This window comes from Dama dama, chromosome 18 (assembly GCF_033118175.1).
Source record: "Dama dama isolate Ldn47 chromosome 18, ASM3311817v1, whole genome shotgun sequence".
Lineage (NCBI taxonomy): Eukaryota > Metazoa > Chordata > Mammalia > Artiodactyla > Cervidae > Dama > Dama dama.
This window is the reverse complement of record NC_083698.1, coordinates 64,530,841-64,553,233: the sequence shown is the minus strand read 5'-3', so window position 1 is coordinate 64,553,233 and position 22,393 is coordinate 64,530,841. Positions and strand designations below refer to the sequence as shown.

General features: G+C 42.1%; 1 protein-coding gene across 1 annotated transcript in view; it reads left to right on the top strand.

Annotated features, from left to right (window-relative positions):
• The window catches only part of CREB5 (cAMP responsive element binding protein 5), a 426,112-nt gene that overhangs the window by 93,669 nt on the left and 310,050 nt on the right, over positions 1–22,393 (top strand). Inside the window, exon 4 of the mRNA XM_061165457.1 lies at positions 2,154–2,275. Coding sequence (XP_061021440.1) covers positions 2,154–2,275 — 122 coding nt within the window. The remainder of the gene's footprint in view (positions 1–2,153; positions 2,276–22,393) is intronic.

The following is a 22,393-nucleotide window of genomic DNA, read 5'->3' as shown; positions in this document are numbered from 1 at the left end:
CTTAATATGATAAGATGGTTATAAATCATGTGACCTTGTGCAAAGTACTTATTTCTCCTGTTTTAAAATAATATGTACCCTGCTTACCTCGTAGGATCTTATGAGATCTGGATTCTAGACAATGTGGGTGAAAATGTTTGTAAACTGCAAAATGCTGCATAAATACCAATTTTATTATAAACACATAACACTGTGTGGTATATATAACTGTTATAGATATGTATGAATATGTAGGTATATGTGTGCATGCGTGCTAAGTTGCTTCAGTTGTTGCTAAGTTGCTCTTTGTGACCCTACGAACTATAACCTGCCAGGCTCCTCTGTCCCTGGGATTCTCCAGACAACAATATTGGAGTGGATTGCTATGCCCTCCTCCAGGGGATCTTCGCAACCCAGGAATCAAACCTGCATCTCTTACGTCTCCTGCATTGGCAGGAAGATTCTTTGATGCTAGCGCGACTAGGGAAGCCCATGTAGGAATATATGTATAGCTTAATAAATGAATGTACTTTTAATAAAAACCATTTTTAGCAAAACCCAATCCTTTGCATATCTTTTATCTGTGCTGTTCAATTTATAATCATCTGTGGTAGGCTCTCCATGTACTGCAAAGGGAGCTCAATATCTTGGAGGCTAGACTAAGAATGGGGAAAAATGCAGGTAGATATTTTGTTGGCATTTGAATCCAAGTCAACCATTTGGGTCCCTAACAGGTAGGAAAGCCCCACGCCCATAGTGTATCAGGAGACATTGCCTTGGAAAGGCTCATTAAATGGAAATATCAAGTCTTTTTCAGCTTCATAGATATTAAGATTATTCTTTGACTTTCAATGGATAATTTACTAAAATTAACTACTCTCTTTATGATTTAGAAAATGAAATAGGATTCTAGTTTCTGGTCATATAGGAATATATAAAGAGAATGCTGAAACTGCAATTTCATTGCAACTTGGGGACCTTCTGCAGTTGAATGGTGTTGATGACCTAGAGGACTGTCCAGAAAGAGATTTGAGGCTGAATGTAGATCGTCAGACAAGTGTTGTAATCCATCTAGCAGTGTCTGCCATAGATTCAGATGGGAATAATGCATGTACATAATGAAAATAGCACCAAGCCCTTGGTTATAATGCCAGGTTATAATGCATCTACCCGGAAGATCTTGAATAAGACCCTTAATCACTCAGAACTTCAGTTTTCTTCACTTGCCAAACAATCGACATGGCCAGACTTCCCACTGGGAAGTGGTCCTCTCTGGTTTTTTTAATCTTCTGTTACTGAGAGAAGTGCAGTTAACACAATTTTATTCTTGTTCATGCAAGTATACTTTTACTAGGAATATAACTATCTTTAATAATTAGAAAAGTGTGATTCTACCCTGCTTACCTGTAGGATCTTGTGAGACCTAGAGTCTAGAGAATGTGTACATAATATTAAGACAGAAATAGTGGCTTCAGATCCTCCAGTTTTTGAAGTAGTAAACTCTTCAGACCATCAAGAATATGAAAGAAATTCTATTCCTTTTAAACTGTCTTCTCTGAACATTCTTTTGGCTATAGCAGAGGAAAATAAAATTAATAATTATATTTTTGAGGGATGGAAGCTGAATGTGTTTGTCTTGGAACCATTCATCATCCTTCTGTGACTCTCAAAATGAGAGAGAGAATTGCTAAATCTTTATTCTCCATTAAGAAAAACGAATCAAATGTGTACTTCCCTCCTTTCATTTAATATAAACATTTATTAAATACTTTATCCTCCCAGCTTTCTAAAGTCAGGCTTAACCTTGACTCTAGATTTTTTTTTGCCTTATTTTAGCAAAATTGTTTTTTCCAATTAAAAAATTCTACACATTGCAGCATGTATTCAAATGATATGAACCCCAGAAAGTCAACAGTGGCATCTCCTCACCTGAAGTTTTCCAGAGGGAATCCCTCATGTGCTGCAGGCTTCTTCTACACATCATTTTCTTTCTCTGGGCTTTATGGTTTTATTTTATTCCATATTCTAATTTTATGTAAAGGGCTGGAAAGTTACAGATGGCCACTCGGCATCATCATTAAGACTAGTGGAGGGGATTAGTGAATTTAGGTCATGTTTGCCATTGGCTTTTGAGGAAAAGATCCCCTGTCTAATCACTTGGTCTTTGTTTTCAGATCAAACTCCAACCCCAACGAGATTCCTGAAGAACTGCGAGGAGGTGGGGCTCTTCAATGAGTTGGACTGCTCTCTGGAGCATGAGTTCAGGAAGGCTCAGGAGGAAGAGAGCAGCAAGCGGGTAGGTTCACCTGGATAGATGCCTGGACAAGTGTCTCCTCTAGCACCTGCTAGACACGTCTGTGTTGAAACTAGGTGGCATTGCGTGTTGGGCTGATGTGGCTCTAAAACAGCATTTTATCCATTTGCAAGTGCTTTATGTGTGTTTTTTTTTTAATGGGTGAATCTCTGGTTGTGGTAGAAAAATCATGGGAAAAGTAGATTATATGAAATATGGAATTCAAGCCAAAAAATTATCCTGATTTTTTTTTAATTGGAGGATAATTGCTTTACAGTGTTATGGTGGTCTCTGGCATACATCAGCACGGATCGTAATTATTCTTGACTTGAGTCAGATAAACTCATGGAATTTTCCATTCAAAACTAGTTGTTTTACTTTGCTGAATAATAGCAAGATTTCCATGGGTGGTAAGTGCAGAAGACAAGGACCAGAGGGTAAGATGACAAGTGAAGGATCATAGCAGTAGGAGAGAGGATTTCATCTGATCTTGACCCAGGCTATAACTGTCTGATTTCTGTCATCTTCCTGGTGTCTCTCTACCACATTTCACGGTTCCTTCTTGGTCATATTATCGTGTATTTGTTGTTGATGAAATAACAACAATAAGTGAAATAGGTTCACTGTAAGTGGGCATTATTTGTTCTTACAAATGTAGAAAATCTACTTTATGAATCCCCCCAGAATATACTGTTTTTTTTCTTGTAATGTTGTGCCTGCATTTAAAAATCACTGTATCAGATTAAGGAAAAGAAATGGAGGCACAAGTAAATAAGATAATGAGGCTTTTTAGTATTTTTTAGTTTGTTTTTATAGACCATTATTGAATGCCCACAATGTACTAAACAACAAATTAGACATATTCCATGACCAGAGACTTAAACTGTGAAAGCTGGTTGAAAGGAGGTACCAGCTACACTGTAATGGATTCTGAATTTCCAGCTGTTCCATCCGGAGAAGAAATTTTAAAAGGCTCTGATATTTCTCTAAGTGTTTTAAAACCTTTGAATCTCCCCCTATGTGAAATTATAATAATCCCTCTCCACCAGATTTTTCATGTCACTTTCTCTCATCACAATAGCCGAGGGTCTGTATTCAGTCTGTACTGCTTTAGGAAAAGTCCTGAAAATAGGTTACGAGAGGGATATAAAATCTCAAGCAACTCATTTTATTTATGATTAGTTATTCATACTTGACCATCTCCTACCTCCCCAGCCCCAACCCAATGAAGGGCCTTTTTTTTCCTTTTTCTTTTTTTAAAACAAACACTTATTTAGCACTTATTTGCCAGATGCTGTTCTGAGTACTTAAAATTTTTAACTAAATAAAAATAGAAGGCTTGCATTCTATATTTCATTGCAATAGAAATAGATTTTTAAAAACCATAAAAATAGCAAGGAAAAGAGGAACCAAAAAGTCTAGTAAATTTACTCTGGTTGAGTAATAAATTTAGCTCTCCTGATGGACATGACATATGTAGACAACTGGGAGATTAAGTTCATTCATTCCTTGAGATAGTTAAGATTGGCTTCTTCCGAACTATAAGTAAGGTGTATACTTGGTCCACATTGTCTTCATTTCTGGCAGGATGGTTTTAGTCAAGGCGTATGCCCTTGATTTTCCTGAAGATATTTACCAAGAACAGCAGCTTTAGAAGTCCATGATTGGGTTGTGGTTTTAGATCTTCTTTGCATAGTACTCACCATCTCCTATATGAAGCCCCAGGGGAGGAAATTCTTACAGATCTGAATTCCAGGAAATGGTTTGCTTCCCCTGAGGAACTGAAATATTTTCTCCTTGTGGACATGAGAATTCCGTAACCAGTTCTGTTTCTCTTTTTGCTTTGACTGCTTGATTAACACGAAGCCAAACTGACTATTTAACTTTGAGAACTTTTTAGAACACGGTAATGAGCATTATACTTCCCCACAGACTAAACTTTCAGTTCCAGTTTATATTTCCTCTGGTCCCAATTTTTAATGTAGAATGACATTTTCGTGATCTACATTTTCTTTGTGTGTGTGAGTTGCTTTTGATTCTCTGTGGGTTGAGTACAAAAAAAGTGTTAAAATATTCAGGCAAGCAAAGTTGAGGAGGACTATTGCCATTGAAGAAATATGTTTTTCTTCTCTTTCAAATGTTGCTCTTAGCAACATTAGTCATGTGATGACTTTGAGAAGGGTATGTGGGTGGGGGATCCTGCAGCCAGCTTCCCCCATGGTTTTGGGGTGGGCCCCTCAGGAGACCAGTGTCTCACACCCCAACTTCACTTGCACGCACTGGAAGTTGGACAGCATTCCCACTGTTGAAGTTTCCTCTTCCACTGCCTTGTTCAAACCAGTGGGCCAAATCCAGCCTCAGTGGCCATGACTACACAAGTAGGCACTTTGTTGAGGCTTAAGACAGGGTGACTCATCCAACGGCCAAATGAGCTGTGTTGTGACTTCTTGTGTATGCTGGTGTGTTGGTGATTTCCTTGGAAGCCACATGATGGGGAAATGAGGAGTAGGAGATGCTCTCTCATCTGCCAACATATTTCTACTCATCCCTTCAACCACATTTCTCCAGCTCCCAACATCCTTGGCACACTGTCACCACCAGCTCCTACTTCATTTATTTGTTCCCTGCTTGAATAGTAGGAATACAAGTTCTTTTTTTTTTTTTAAATCTTTCGGTTGGGGGGCATGTGGGATCTTAGTCCCCTGACCAGGGGGTGAACCTGTGCTCCCAGTATTGGAAGCATGGAGTCTTAAACACTGAACCCCCAGGGAAGTCCTGGAATACAAGTTCTTTATTCAGGGCATACCTTGTCATCATTAAGTTCTGTCTCCTCCTTCATCCCTTTTGCTGCACATTCAGATAACAATTCCTTTTTAATTCTATACTCCAACTCTCTTCTAATTTATTTTCCTCTGAGACTGTTAATAGAAAATTTGCATTAGTTCCTTCATGCTAAATCACTTCGGTCATGTCTGAGTCTTTGTAATCCTATGGACCATAGGCTGCCAGTCTCCTCTGTCCATGGATTCCCCAGGCAAGAATGGAGTGGGTTGCCATGCCCTCTTCCAGGGGATCCTCCCAACCCAGGGATCAAACCCATGTCTCTTATGTCTCCTGCATTGGCAGGTGGGTTCTTTACCACTAGCGCCACTTGGGAAGCCGATTAGTTCCCTCAGCAAGTTTTATTTTGTAAAGTGGGAGATGGATTTGTTTATATGAAAAATTTGGTTTAAAAAGATTTTTGCTTGAACTTGCTAAATACTTTATACAGAAATGTTAGAAAGATTGAGCTGGTCCTTTCCTCCACCTTTAAAATTCTAGCTGAAGTTTGGTCTAGAAAATTCTATCAAAGAGCAAATAGGGAGTTGATCGTTGTTTAGCCTGTGTGGCTGGCTGTTGGGGAAAATTCTGTTCAACAGACTATCTTTAATCCTGATACCATTTCCAAAAGCATCCCAATATGTGTATAGAGTGAGGACAGGCTAGAGGCCTGGTAATGAACAGGTAATGACCAATGGAAAAAGCCCCAGTGTCTGTATCCACAGCATGTATTATATAGCAGATGACGCATTCCATAATTGCCTCAACCTTCCACCTTAGCATAAACCCATAGCTTCAAAACTCTTTAATTAGAGATATATTTTTTTCTCTTGAAAAAGCATTCCTCACTAGCAGTATCAGGATCTCAACTTGCCTAATCAGGCTAGTGCATGTCATGAAACAGATGAGAAACTTTTATTCATCATTTATTCATGCAATAAATATTTTTGAGAGCCCATCACGTGCCAGGCACTGTCCAAGGCACTGGTGAATATACTATGGACTAAAGCTGATTTTAAAACAGAAAACAAAAATCCCTGACTTCAGGTTGCTTACTTCTCATGGGCAAGACAAACAGTAAACAAGTAAAAACAACAGAATATATAACATGTCCGAAGGTGGTAAGTGCTGTAGAGAAAAATATTGCAGGGAAGGGCCACGGGGAGTGCTGGGGTGATCTAGGGGGCGTCACTGGTGAGCGGACATGCAGCTGTGACCTGAAGGAGGAAGAAGTCTGAAGCAGGTGTATAGTGGGAAGGAGAGTAGAGAGAGCAATAAGTGCAATGCCCTGAGGCTGGAGGGTGCTCTTCTCTGGAGGGACAGCAAAGAGCAGGGTGTGCAGTGATGGGCAGAGTGGGCATGCAGGGTCATATCCAAGAAGGCCGAGTAGGCTTCAGGCTGAGTGGGATGGAGAACCATGGGACAACTGTAAGGAGAGGTAGCATAGCATCTGACTAACAAACAGTAGATCTCCTATATACGAACGAGTTCCATTCCCAGAGAGCGTAAGTCCCATTTGTTTCTAAGTCCAATAAAGTTACCCTAGATACCCAACTAACACAATCACTCATATAGTACTGTAGTATAATAGGTTTCACACAATAATACATAAAAAACAAAACCCCCAAATAAAGAAAATATTTTAAATCTTCTAGTACAGTACCTTGAGAAGTTCAGTAGTACAGTACAACAGCTGGTACTTCTTAGCAGTGCCAGCTACATCACCACTGCTTTTATACATGTTTGTGGACATCCTGGGTTTGAAATAAAGATACTGCAGTACTGAAGTCTATATAGTACTCTGCTCTACACCTAGAGAGGATGCACATGCGTGACAGTATTAGCCCAGACATGTGAACTAACCTACATGATTGGACATGCGAATACATGTTCGAATCTTTGAAATTTCACAATCTGAAGGTTTGTATATAGGGGACTTACTGTGTAAGAAAGTTTACTTGGCTGCCAAGTTGAAAGTAAACTGTTGGAAGGAAATAGCAAAGTGAGACCAGTTAGGAGGGTATTCAAAGAATCTAGGTTAAAGATGGTGGCAGATTGGTCCAAGGTGCAGATGGAAGGGGTGGTTAGATTCTGTATTAATTTGAAGATAGAGCCAATAGGAACTGGTGATGGATTAGGTCTGGGAAGTAACAGATGGAATTCAGGATAAAACCAGGTTTTTGACCTCAGCAACTGAAAGGATGGAGTTGCCTGTGGGAGAAAAAAGTTTGAAGGGCAAATTGAGGAGATTGTTTGCAGACTTGGTAAGTGGAAATATCTACCTGGCAGATGAATATATAGATATGGAATATAGGACCTGTCTAAAGATGTACATTGTTGGTTCATTGGCATGTTGTTGTTGTTGTTTAGTCACTAATTCGTGTCCAGCTACTTTGCAACCCCATGGACTGTAGCTTGCCAGGCTCCTCTATCCATGGGATTTCCCAGAAGAATACTGGAATGGGTTGCCTTTTCCTTCTCCAATGGATCTTCCTGACTCAGGGAATCTTCCCGACTCAGGGATCAAACCCATGTCTCCTGCACTGGCAGGCAGATTCTTTACCCCTGAGCCACCTGGGAGGTGGTGTTTAAATGCATGAGACTCAATGGAATGACCTGGGCTAGGAGTGAATGGGGATGAGGTAGAGAAGAGGTCTGAGTATGGAACTTGGCAAAGTCTTCCAGAATCCTCCAAGACAGAGTCTTCAACTCTCCTCAGTGGTCAGAGATGACACAGAAGTACGAGACACGAAGAGTCAAGTATGGGAACCCAGGAAGTAATACTGAATAGACATCAGTAACTGACAATCTGCATGCTGATCTCATGTTCCACATTAGTGGAAAAAACAAAACAAAAGTTTTTTAAAAGGATGAATTGACCTTTCACATTTGATTTCTTTTTTACAAAAGAGATCCAACAGTGCCTATCTAGGAGGAGAGAGATAGCTTCATCATGTGATAACAGTTGTGTGTGAGAGTGTGTGTGTGTGTGTGTGTGTGTAAGAAAGGAAGAAGAGTTGAAAGTACTGGAAATGAGCTCCTTTATCTTGCTGAGAGAAATATAACCTTACAGCCTAACATAGTGAAGGACCCTGAAGATGAAAAGCACGGTATATAAGTGCTAAGTGTTGTTATTCTCCCCTAGGACCTAAATCTGACTCTATGCTGATGCAGCAATAGCAAATTGGGACATTTCCATGCTCTAGAATTCCTACCCAAATGATGAAAAGTGCAGTCTATTCCCAGAGGGTGTTGACTGTTTAACACATGGGAACAGGGGACAAGCTACAATCTTAAGATCTTGGATCCCAGCTCCACAGGAGTCATGGAACAGGGCATGGCCAGGTCAGCCTCAGCTCAGAAAAGTCAGCTGCTCAATCTGATTAAATTCTGTACCTGGAAATCATGTTACCCGACACCACCAGTTACTTGGGGAGAGAGGGCGCAGAGAGGGAGGTGCTTCGCCTTCTTAACAGTCTTGCTGTATCAGCTGCTAGTGGGCAACCTTGCTCTCTGGGGAAGGTGTGAGTGGCAACGTGTGGGTGACACTAGGTGAAAAACAAAAGATAGCAAATTGAGCAAACTTGCAACAGCTGTATATTTCCAGTTTTGTTAACATGTTGCTTCTGTATTTGTGCAATACAGCCCGCTCCCCGCCTTTTCTCCCCAGCCCCTTCCTTATAGTCTGGAGAAAAAGAAAATTCTGAAATCTAAACTTGGTTTTATCTTAGTTTTGAAAATGCCACCACTTTCTCTAAATTCTAGTAGATGAGATTGTTTTTAAGGCATCTTTTCGTGCCTAAAAAAAAAAAAAAATCAGCATAACTGAAAGGAAACACCCATTGGGAACATTATGAGAGATGATGGCCTATTTCTTCCCCCCACCCCAATAACTGGAAAATCTAACCCTTATATCTTAAGGATTCTCTTGTCCTCCCCCTCCATTTCAGTACACTAGTCATGTAAGCACTTTCCACTTTCTCCTTGTAGATTTAAATTTTGCCCTCAGCTTAGATGGAATTTGATGCTGGAAGAGAAGTTGGCTTGGTCTTTGCATCCCACTCAGGGGAATGACTAAACCAGTGGATGAACTGGAAGCTATTTCATGAGTTTTGGTTCCCTGGGATTTAGGATTAATGAGCACGATCTCAACAGAGATTATTAGGAGTTGGTGTCCACTTCCACATATGTCAATGAATCATGAGGTGATCTCAGGCTCAGCCTCAATTTAAAATGGAGTGGAAATGAAAAATAACTCATAGAGTTGTTTTTGTGAGGTTTTCTTTTTTGTTTTTTTTTTTTTTCTGTTTTTGGTGGAAAGTTATGGTATCCTCAGAGTTGCAAAATCCATCGTCTTTGCCTTACAAAGAGTGAGCACATAAAATCAAGTCCCTTTTACATGAATGATGAGGAAGGCCCATGGCTTGGAGGAGAATTGACCCAGACGAGTACTGGGGGTTTGCTCATCTCCTCCATTAGATAGTTTGTGTATTTGTCTAACTTGGACCTTAATGGATGAGTCTTCACAACATAACCTTCACATTATAGACAAAACATCTCCTGAGGCTGAGGGTTTACTTTCTAATGCAAAATCATCTGGCCATTCATGGTCCCACCTTTAGCCAGTGTTAGGAGCCAAATTATTAGGGAATGGTGGTAGTTATAATGGCAAATAAATGTCTCTTAGCCTGTGAATGGCAGGTTTTATTGTCCCTGAGTTCATTTTCTTTTTTGTCATGGGTCTTATTTATATTTGCTATCACATGACATTTGTTCTGGCAAGATTGAGGTATCTGCCTGAGTCTTTCTGAGAACCAATGAGGTTTTAAGAGGCTTAAGTTTGATTAGAAAGGTTTGTATTCATTCTATGCAGAAATGGGTATTCTCCTAAGAGGTGCTGATGTTGTCATTTGAAGGTGAGGAGTAGAAGAGATTTGGAAGATTGAATTATAAGATACAGCATGAAGATTGCTAGTGGAAACTTGGCATTGATTTTGGGAACCTCTATTTGTGTTGGAAATGTTGAGGAATACAGCAGTATTTTCTCACACCAGGATTTCCTGTTCAGTTGTGACTAGGTATGGTAATAATCAAAGTATTTCTATATCTTTGAAGCATATCTGACACATCTGACATTTTGAACATGTTGTTAATGATAAGTTTGATTTTGGTCCCTTTTGTTAACAGGGAATAATTATAGGTGGTTATGGCAGTGTTATGTTCCCCATGTTAAATACAGAAGAATAAACTACTTAGAGAGAAGAGTTGATAGGTGCTCATTAAGGGGGGGCAGCGGTAGGGATGATGTATTCTGGCTTTTCTCCTACCTTCTCTGTCCTCTCTCTGCTTCCTTGAGTTTTGCTGTATCCACTTCCAGGTGGTTTTTGTTTACACCTTCTCTTCAGAAAACTCATGTGGTCTCATAACCCAACCATCAACTCTACCCAACAGTTCCTTTATCTGTGCATCTAGTCCTCACCATTTCTACTCTCCAGCTGTTACTAGCATTTTCATTTGAATATGCCCCTGGTGTTTATAACTCATCATGCCCAGAACTGTGCTCAAAGCCTTCCTGTACAAACTCACTGCCACAGTAAGCCCCACCCTCTGTCTGGGTCTGTCAGAGGCACAGTTCATCCATCTTGTGCATGCATGCTAAGTCACTTCAGTTGTGTCTGACTCTGCAACCCTATGGACTACAGCCTGCCAGGCTCCTCTGTCCAAGGTATTCTCCAGGCAAGACTACTGGAGCGGGTTCCCATGCCCTCCTCCAGGGAATCTTTCTGACCCAGGGATCAAACCTGTGTCTCTTAGGACCCCTGCACTGGCAGGCGGATTCTTTACCACTAGCACCACCTGGGAAGCCCTCATCCACCTTAGGGGACAGCTTTATCTCTCCTCTGTCCTTTGCCCCACTCACTGGGCCCTTCAACTTCCTTAGGCCAGAGTCCTCATGTCTTCTCTTTATTTTCCATTTCTATCACCTCAAGTCTAGCCCATCATCACTTCCTACTGAGTTATCCCTGAGCATTCTAAGATGTTTTGACTCTTAACCCAACTTTAAAGAGATACCTAGATTTAAGTATTCTCACAAAATTAGATGTATTTTTTAACAAGTGAAAACAAACTGAAATCTTTATCTGTTAAAAAAAATTGCTGTTGAAAGTGTTTGCCTCTTACTTGTGGTTAAGTTGAAAGTTCCTCCAGGTATTGTCTTTGTTAACAGGTAGAGGGGTTGGTGTAGGATGTCATCAGTATAAAAGGGAGTGCACTGGGACCTGTTAAACACCGTTTTGATTCTACGAGACTCTATGCATGGAATGCATCTAAAAGTTCCTAAGCAGAGATGGGCTTCCCAGGTGGCAGTAGTGGTAAACAATCTCCCTGCCAGTGCAGGAGAAGCAAGGGACGTGCGTTTGGTCCCTGGGTCGGGAAGATCCCCTGGAGTAAGAAATGGCAACCTGCTCCAGTATTCTTGCTTGGAGAATCCCATGGGCTGAGGAGACTGGTGGGCTACAGTCCATGGGGCCTCAAAGAGTTGGACATAACTGAGCGATCAAACGCACGCGCACGCGCACACACACACACACACAAGCAGCGATGGGGTGGGATAGGAAGAGGCACTTAAAAAATGACTAAGAAAAGAAGCTGAAAATGGCCCCAAACACAATGGAGCCCTGAAGCTCCCCAGGCAACCCAGACTCGGGCTGTGCAGATGGCTTGTTTGGTCTGCCTTCCCATCAGGATGCCTGACTGCAGCTGAAAATTAGCCCGATTGAATTATTTGTCTGGGAGGCTACTCACTAAAATAATTATAAATCTCAGCTTTAAGAGTCGAGAAAAGGACAGCTTTTCCCAGCTGGAGACTTTCTCATGGGGTAGTTTTCCCATCTGAGGTTTGGTTGGGATCTCAGCTGGTTATAGTCACTACTTACCTGTCTAGAAGGTAGTAAAGCCAGACTGGGATTTCAAAGTACTAACCCAAATGGAATCACAATGGCGAATGGACACTCTCCTCTGAAGGAATCTATTTGTAGCTGAGTAATTCCAAACTCGAAACCCACCAGACGGGTTGGCGGGTGTGTACCTGGGGCAGGAGGCTTTGCATCTACTGAGGGAGTGAGTCTTGTCCTCCACGAGGCCCTGCATTCATGCTTCTGAAAGCAAGCAGGGAAACAGACCTGTTTTCTGGGCTGGATTAAAACAAAATGACTAAAAGATGAAGCTTCCGTTCTAGGCAAAAAAAACACTCACATTTAGAAAATTGGGCCACATGTTAGTTGGTGCTGAGTGTGTGCAGCTAAGAATCACTTACCTGGGCCCCTCACAGAGACATGAGAAAAAAATTGGCCCTGTGAAAGAGAAAAGGAAAAGAATGTAATAGTTGTGAGAGTCTCTGCTTCCATCATCTCATAAATCCAGGTGAACATTAAGTGTGGTTAGGAGCAGGTATGGGAGTGATTTACTCTGGGAACCCTGTTTAGCATTTGTGTGCTGTTAAGTTATTTCCATATTGATAAGGCTGAGGCCAGGAACTGAGATTCCATACATTCTTCCTGTCCATATTCCCAGCACATTGACTGTCAACTCAGACCTGGGGTATTGACTGATTTTAGCACCAGAACCCTGGAGGGACATTTTCCTTGTTTAAACCAACTACCACCGAAACCCGAAAGCCTAGAGGAGTTTATGAAATGGTGGATTTTCTCCCCTGGAAACACCTTCCTACACTTTGAGGAACTGGCTGTCCTGCTGACCCAGAGGGGCTCATAGGCTGTTTGGATTGGAACTGGGTCAGGACATTCCCGGGGTAGCCAGACACAGTGTCGCCTGCTGCTGCTTCGCTCTAGGACTAGGATGATCCTCGCATCCCAGGGATATCGACTTCAGTCTTCCCCAGAACACTGCTGGGCTTCCCTTTGTTCTCTGCTTTCTGGGAGATGAAAGTCTATTTTTAGCCCAGGTGAACTTGGGGCTCTTCTATCTGATGGGGCCAGCTTCTCATTCTCTAGAGTGAAATGAAGTGCTGAAAGGTCTCTACATTCAGTGTCTCTTCTAAGGACACATTTTCTAATAAAACTCACTAGCATTGGCAGAATCAGACTCTTGTGTACATAGTTCTGCCTTTTGACCTGAAGGTGAATGTGAGTTGTTTTATTGGACAGCTTTGGTGCTAGAAGGATGGATCTTCCCACCTGCAAGCTTTCCCTTCTTTGTCTGGTTTGGTGGGTGCTTCCCCAGTCTTCTTCGTGCATTGGGGTGAACCCTGCATTTGGGTTCCATGTGGCTTCAGCCCAAGCATCCCTGGGATCTGAGTCACGGGCAGAGCACACCATCTGTTACATGAAAACTTTGAAAGCTGATCACAGTGCTGACTGCTCCTGCCAGAGCTGGTGCCAGGTGCCTCTGTTCCCTGTGGCTTTATGTTTGGGTGGGGACTTATTTGGGCTCTACAGACAGTCCAGTCCCCAAAGAAGAAAAGCAGTCATGTTTTTTGTGCGCCTGTCCAGGTGATTGACTACAGATGATGCAGTGCCCGGCATTTTGAATCACAGCTGCTCTCAAAGAAGTCATCCCCTTCCTGACTTCTCTTGGAATCTCTTGTTATGCACAGAGCTTAGAAACTTTCCCAGAGGATTTACGAACGTGAGCAATTGCTGGATTCACTGGCACAGTTGGTTCAGGCATTCCTGTAGTTTCCAGGGCAAGCCTGGGATCTGCAGTGCTCTCCGATGCAGAGTGCCTATGAACCCCACTCTTCCAGCCCCATGTGATTGGTCCCCAAGTGACAGAAAGGGAACAAGACAGTCCAAAATCCTGGCAGGCTCTCTTGTGGTGTGCTGTGCCAAAATGTGACTTGCACCGTGCTATCTCTGTGCGGTTGCTCCCCCTGAAAACAGCTTCCCGGCTCCTCCTGTGCTCACGGCAACAGCCCCGGTGTGGATTGTGGAGAAGTAAGGTGGAGTGTTGTCCAAATTTAGGATGAGAGCAAGAAATCCAGACTCCATCCCATCACTCTCTAAAAGTCATTTGTGACTTTATTTTCTCACCAGTAAACTGGACTTCTTCGCTACCTTGGAGTTATAAACATACGTAGTTCAAATATATTGAGATTTGGAGCATAGAAAATAAAGCTAATTCTTAAGTAGATGGTGTTAGATTCACATACTATGATAGCGTCTCACCTTGTACTTTTTTTCTGCTGTTGCCTGAAAGAAGTGTCCTGAAAGGGGTTCTGGGCCAGAAATCCAAGTGTGCTTTCTTGGAGTCAGTTCAGCAGTAGTGATATCACAGCCTCAAAGAGCGTCTCTCCCCTGCAGCGGGAGGAGGGGGACAGCTCCTTGTTCCAGATTTCTGCTAGACGTTTTTATTTGTATTGTAGTAAGGCACACATTCACGAGTACATGTGTTAGGCAAAGTGGGCCATCAGGCTTTGTGAATAAGTCCTTGCTTTTCTGACTACTACCTTGGATTGCTCCGTGTGTCCAGTTCAACACCAGATAAAAGAGACTTTTGATGTCCCAAGTACAGCTGCCTGCTGCCCTCTGGTTTTGAAGGCAGCATCCCTGATCTGTCCCTTAACTGGGTGTGAACTTAGGAGTGATTTCCCATTAATGGTGATGGATGTGCACAGATACAAACACACATGTGTGCACACACACACACACACACACACACACACACACACACACACACACACACACGCACACTCCCTCCCACGGACCCCCTTGTGACCAGAAGCACATATTGCCAGACAGCTGGCCAGGGCCAGGGGTGCAGTCTGCGATCACAGGAGAGAGGAGCTGCTTTGACCTCATTAGTGCCGTTCTCCTAATTGAGTCTAACATTCACAGACTACAGCTACCCAGGTGCATTTTACAGAGAAAAATCTGTTAATAACATTGATTGAAGAGTCCAAGCGCTATTTTCTCTTGTGAGATTTTAGGCATTGCACCTCCTAATGTCTACTGCCTTTCGGCAGAATCTGATGATGTTACAACAAACATGCCTGAATCAACAGTGGTTTGTGGCTGTCAGAGAACACGGAAATCACACATTTCTATCTCAGTCAAACTGAAAGTGTAAAGAAAAGCCCGAGAAACACTTACAGAACAGGGGACATCTGGTATGTCTCTGATCTGAGCCTACAGGTGGGTGTTAGAAGGGAGAGAATTTGACAGGGGCTTTGTGAATATGTTAGGAATGGCTTGAAAGGACGCTTGCCAGTCAAATACTTTACTTGGACTCTTTGTGGGATTTATTCATCCTCTGGACTTACTGGCTTTTAATTAAAGAGTAAATTTCACTCCAATAGAACCATGCCCTGTGCATATGGAATGGTTGATTCTCTATAGTTCTCAAGCATTCGTTGATGGCTTACTCTGCTCACAAGTCTTTCAGCCAGTTCCTGCTCCTTCGTTTGGAAGTCCTAGCCCTTACTTCCTCATCCCCTGCCAGGGGTGGGGGATGTTTGTGAAGGCCTTTTCATGGGTGACCCTGAGACCATCTGACATTTTAGCCAGCCGGAGAATGAGGTCTAGACCAAGATAGCTAATATTTGCATTTGTCTTTCCATTCCATAGAAAAGACTTAAGAGACCAATTCTGATTCTTCAAGTGGTCTGCATTTTCCGTATTCCCCCCGACTCCCCGACAGAGGTAACCTGCTCCCTGTGCCAAATGCCTTTCCCAACAGCTGTTTGGTGATTCTGTGTCGCTGGGCTCACTGTAAAATCAGGCATATCCTTCTAATTACCTGTTCATATTTCAGCCATGCCGAGCTCCATGGCACTGAGAGAGGGGATAAACCTTCATTGTAATGGATTTTTAGTAAGACTATCTCAGAGATAAGAGTCCTAAATCTTGGCAGTCTCTTTAGAGCACACACTTTGTGATTGCACACAAATTCTTGGCTCCCCAGAGCCGTGTTGTAAGTGGAGTGCACTGTGCAGGGCTAGGTAATAAGATACTGCAGATACATTTGAGAGCAAGGTACACTTCTGCTTTATTTATGAAGATAGACATGCTGGTTGAGGGCTTAATCACAGCTGATAAATCATTTTAAGAAAGCCTATTAGAACCATATGCTGATTTTTTTGCATTAATATAGTGTGTCTGTTTCTAGTCTAATGAGACAGGATTTTCTCTCATGCTCTCTGTGTCTCTCCAGTGTGGACTATTTATCTGTTTAAGTGGTATCACTTGTGTGGGAGCATTTATCTCTTTAAGAGGTACCATTAATAAAAGAAGGTGAAAGGGGGAAGGGAAACATGAGTGAAGGGGCCCATTGCACAATGCCTCTGTGTGTGTGTGCGTGTGTGTGTATGTATGTTTATGGTATTACAAAGGAAAGAGTCAAAAAGCTGAGAACAGGAAACATCTCAATTAGAGTTTCGGAAGACCGTGGATTGGTCTTCACTCAGCATAAGGTAGTCATTTCAGTCCAGGTGGTTATAATACTGTAGTAAAAGATTATCTGAATACAGGGGAGTGTGCACTGACATTTTGGTTACCTCACTTCTCCCCAAGCTAGCAGAGGTCTGCTCCAGGAACAGGTCCCAGGGCTCTTTAATGAGAGACATATTGGGGCTCCAACTTGGAGTCAAGTTCTGTTTATCACTAATTGCAGGGGTGCCTTGCAGATCTTTTCTATTATTTCCTGATTATACCACTGCTCTTTTTATTATCTTGCCAAAATTCAAACAGTAATAATTGCATGATTTGTTTATTTATAACCCCTTCTACTGTGCCAATCTACTTAATAGATTTTTAAAACACTGATAGCCTTTACCAAATTAATGGATGTCTTTTACCTTCCCCAGAGAAGCCATGTATTGGTGAATCTAACTTGGCATTCTTCAGAGTGTCTCCATGACCCTCCCTCCCCAGAATCTTGTGTTTTTGATCAGATGAATTAGGGCTGATTTTGGGTGCACAGAGAGAGCTTGCATGCCAGGAAGATGTTTTAGGAAAGGATATTAATTTATCCTTTAGGAGTACATCTACGTTGGGTTCTATGACTCCTGAGTTTCTTTGCCACTCAGTTTTCATGATTTCTCTGAAAACTGAGTTTAGAGATAAAGATACATGAAAAGCCCATTTTATACAAATTTAGACATAGTGGGGAAACCTGACACCAAATGAACAGGAATTGAGATTATGAACTAGTAATCATAAAATTCACTACCATTTATTTATGAGTCCCTATTATTTGTCAAGCATAATGATAGAAGTTTTGTTTGCATTATTCCCTGATCATTACAACAATACTATGAGTGTTTTTACCTTCATTTAACATAATAAGAAGCTAAAGCTTAAGAGTTTAACTTACTGAAAGTGACCAAGCTCAAAGTTGCAGGTCCAGTATTTGTACATAGGTCTGTCTGCTGGATAGAGAAGGAAGTTGCAACCCACTCCAGGATTCTTGTCTAGAGAATCCCATGGACAGAGGAACCTAGTGGGCTACAGTCCACAGGGTTGCAGAGATTTGGACATGACTAACACACACACACACACACACACACACAGTCAGCTGGAAAATTCCTGTGCTTCCCATTACTTCAGATCGCCTCTATTGCCTCATCTTCATTCCCTTATGGTACATGTGTGTTTTAACATACATGCTAATTTACTTTAAAAAATGCTCTGTAGAAGCTTTGCAAAGCATCACACTCTGCTTGATCTGTACAAATACATGAAAAAATCTTGAGTGCACCCACCCACTCTATCCTGGTCTTTAAAAATTCTCCTATAGGCCTCCAATCTCGGCCCCAAATTCTTCCACGTTCTGTAGCAGTGGCTGCAGCAGCACAGTTGACACTGAAACCTCAGGGGAAAAAAAGGCTGCTTCGCTCCATAATACATTTATCAATGTCACTGAGGTCACACAGTCCGGCACCACTGCCCTGCTCACCAAAATACATAATTCCCCGTCTAAACCAGACCTGGGACAATCTTCTCATCTCTAGTGTTTTGTAACATGCTCCTGCTGTGGGATATTTCCTTCCACGCCTGGTCCCGATGACCTCTTTTTTCCTGGAATAAAATGAACATTTGCTGAGTGGGGCTGTATTTGGAGTTTACATTAGATTCTAATAGAGTAATACTTGGGGGAATGACTGCCCCCGAGGGGAGAGCACACTAAAGAGAATGTTGCTGTGTTCTCTTAGGACATTGCTTTGAATTGGGCCGTGGGGGTTGCTACACCATTATTTCTGGGTGTGATAGGAATTGGGACAGCAGGATAGAGTAATTTCTGATACATAGGCTGTGGTCAGTGTTATATTTATATTTAACCGTTGGATTTTAAAGGAAAGCTTTGCCACGAACCTCCCTCCAACTTCAACTTCCTCCACTGGAAATATTTCTATTCTGTCCTCCCGATTCAATCCAACAAACTTTTATTGAAGGCTTAATATGTCCCAGGTGTTGTACTAGGTGGGCCAGGTGCCAAGGCTATGTTCTAGTAGGGGAGCTGCTAGTCTAATGGTCTGGGGGGTGGGTTTGGCTTTCTTGATGGGTCCTAAGCTCCTGTGGAATCAGGAGTACAATGGAAATAACAGTGACTGTGGCAGCCCAGTTTAGCTGCAGACTCTTCATGACCTGACCCTGACTTAGTTTACCAGTTTTCTTTTTTGTGTTATTTTCTCTCTTATGTGTTCTCTGCTCCAGAAAAGTGGAATAAGACCTCCCTTCCCTAAATTCCTAGTAGCTCAGACAGTAAAGAATCTGCCTGCAATGCAGGAGACCCAGACTCGATCCCTGGGTCAGGAAGATCCCCTGGAGGAGGGAATGGCAACCCACTCCAGTATTCTTGCTTAGAGAATTCCATGGACAGAGAAGCCTGGCAGGCTACAGTCCACAGGGTCGCAAGGAGTTGGACACAACTGAGCAACTGTCACTTACTCCCTAAATCTATCCGTGGCTTCCCCACCTCATTGTGCTTATGTACACAGTTATTTTCACCTGGAAGGTTTTCCCCTCCACTCATCTTTGACCAAATCTAACCTGTGAAAGATTATGTCAGATGCAACCCCCATGAAGCCTTCTCTAATTCCTCCTCATCTGATGCGACCTTGGCCTTCTCTGAATTCCCACATTGCTTTTCAAGCACTTCTTATGGCACTTCTCCCTGCCTATCTCATGTTCTCATATTTACTGCATTTTCCCATCTCCCCTGGACTGTAAGCCATGTTGTTGCAAGGTGCTGCCTACCCCTTCCATCACTCCCAGCATCATTGCCTCACTTGTGGAAGAAGCTTCATGAAGAATTATTAGAATGAGTGAATAAATGAACATGAATGAGTGCATGAATGAATGTCTTCATGCAGCAAGATTACCTGGTTTATCTGAGGCAAGGAGAGCTGAAGTGCCTTCTATAGCATTTTGAGAGACCTCTTAAAGAGTTTCAGTATCCATTTTCCTTTTAGGAAATTTGCTAATTCATGAAAGAGCTAGGATGACTGAGGATGAAAAATATCCAAGAACATAGTTATGGGTTAATAGCAATACTGTGTAGAGAATCTTGAATTGAAAGCAAGAAGGCTGTGAATGAGAAATTTATCTGTTCATTCAGCAGTGTTTTATACCTGTCAGTCATTGGGATATATAAGGTATCATTTAAGATGTCAGCATTTATAGTAAAGTGTTTTGTGCTGTAGTAGTAAAATAGGCCAAAGCTAAAGATTTCTTAGTGCAGTATTGTGTGTATGTGTGAGTCAGGTAGAGTGGTAGGTTAGGTAGGTTAAGTAAGCTAACATTGTGAGCCTTGGTCTTCTCAACTGTAAGATGGTGTACTAATTATTTGTTTCATATGGTGTTCTTGATGATGAATGAACTTGCTGTGTAAAGCACTGTAATGTGTATGCAGTGGTGCTCAATAATTCTTATTTTTTCCCCTTCATTATACATATACCTAAGGATCAGAGGCTGCTGAGGCTTTAGTGCCAAATCTGTGATGGAAATTAAGCACATACTCTGTTCCCAAAATTTTTACTGGATTTTAAGTGGTAGTTGTGACTCAGAAGTGCCTTTCATCACTGCACTGGGCCAAGAGACTAAAACCTTCCAAAGGCTTTAGTCACAACTCAGAGGTGGGTTTGGTGTCTATGATCCATACCCAGCAGGAGATAGTCTCTTGTTATAGGTGATTCTTATATAAATCCAGAGTCTCAGAGCTTACCGCAAATTTCCTTTCACTACCCAGGTAGTGAATATACCCACTATTTATTTTTAGGAAGGTTTAGCAGATTTGGGCTAGGCTGACTTCCAGGTCAGAAGAATTGTTCAAGGATGCTTTCTTCTGAGCAATGTAATAGAAGTTCCCATGGGACAGATTGAAGTGAAACTTTATCATCTCTAGAACACAGTCACCTGTTCCTCAGTTACTTATCCATAGAATTGCTGATCCCACAGATACCATCTTACTTTGTCTTCTTTGGCATTTAAGTAGCTTCCTGGAATGATGTGTTTCTTCCAGTGTCTGGGTGTTGAGGACCACCAGAATTTTGGTTACTGTAGAACATTGCTGGTAGGGAAAAATAAACCTTTCTTGCGGCAGATCTACCATCAAGGTTGATCTTGCCAAACTATGAGTCCATAGTTTAGGCAAGTTTGGCCTGATTTGAAAAAACAGTCTACATGGCCATGTAGCCTCGGCATGCTGGACATTTCAAAGCCAGCTACACACTAGAGAGGTGCTGCTTGGCTGCCAGTCCTGGTCCTTCTGGGGAAGTGGTCCAGGGGAGAATACGGATATGTTCACAGGTCCACACCAGCTTGGAGCACAGGCATGAACCATGCAGTCCATTCATTCTTGTTTTCTCTTTTGTTGTGAATATTATGGACCCAGTGAGGCCCTCTACTCTCTACATGTGATATTTAATTTATCCACACTTTAGGACCCAGACTCTAACCTTGGTGGCACAGATGGTAAAGCATCTGCCTGCAATGCAGGAGACCTGGGTTCAATCCCTGGGTTGGGAAGATCCCCTGGGGAAGGAAATGGCTACCCACTCCAGTACTCTTGCCTGGAAATTCCCATGGATGAAGGAGCCTGGTGGGCTACAGTCCACGGGATTGCAAAGAGTCAGACATGACTGAGTGCCTTCTCTTTCTTTTTCTTAGGACCCAGACTCTACACCCCTTACCAAGAATGAGAAAACTGGGAAGTAGTAAATCCATCATGGTGGCAGAATGTTTACTTTTTCACCTTGTATCAAAGGAGGGCAATTCCATCAGGGAATTAGAGCTGAGACATGACATGCACCCTGACCAGTTGCAGTGATTCTTGCTGAAATGGGCTTTTCCAGTTTTAAAGAACTAGTTTGGAACCATCACAACCATGATTACTATTATCCCTTCCTAATTAAGAGCTGAAATACCAGCCTTCTGCTCCAGTAAAAGCCTGTCCTTGGGACTTCTTTTGCAGTTCAGTGGTTAAGATTTCACCTTCCAACGCAAGGGGTCCAGGTTCGATCCCTGGTTGGGGAGCTAAGATTCCATACACTTCATGGCCAAAAAACCAAAATATGAAACAGAAGCAGTATTGTAACAAATTCAATAAAGACTTTAAAAATGGTCCACATTTAAAAAAAAAATCTTAAAAGCAAAAACAGCCTGCCCCCCTTTCTTTCTTTTTGCTGCTAGAACCAAATACCAAGGTCACTGCCGCATAGTACTTCTATTTTATGGTTTACCAAAATGCCTTCCCTGGAAAACTACTCCTGAGAAATAGGCTGTGTCAGAATCACCAGCATCACCAATATCACCTGGGAACTTGCTGAAAGGACAAAATCTGGGGCCCACTCCAGACCAATTCTCTGAGCATGGCAAGACCAAAGGGTGATACCACTAGTCTGGAGGCTGTACTTTGAAAACCACTCTTGTAAGGAACTTCTGTTCTATGCAGTCCTTTGTAAAGAGGTTCACTATTTGTTTAACTTCATCCTTCTCTTAGGGGTTCACAATGTACATTGGTATTTTAAGGGCTTGAAGAAGGCTTGAATGAAAGAAGCCTTGTTCAACCCACCATTTTTCTAGCTTCTTATTTGACCACAGAACCCTTTTCTTTCTGTGGAACAGCCCTTAATATCCCATGGAGCTATCATCCTTTGAAACCAACTTTGCACGACTGTCATGGAAAGAGCTTGAGATATTCTGACTTACTGGTTTTGGGGCCTTACCAAGTCACCTGTCTTTTCTGAGCCTCTATTCCTATCTACCTCATAAAGTTATGGTGAGGGATAATTACATGTAATTACATGTAAAGGGTCTAGCAAATAGCTTGGCATGTAGAATATAC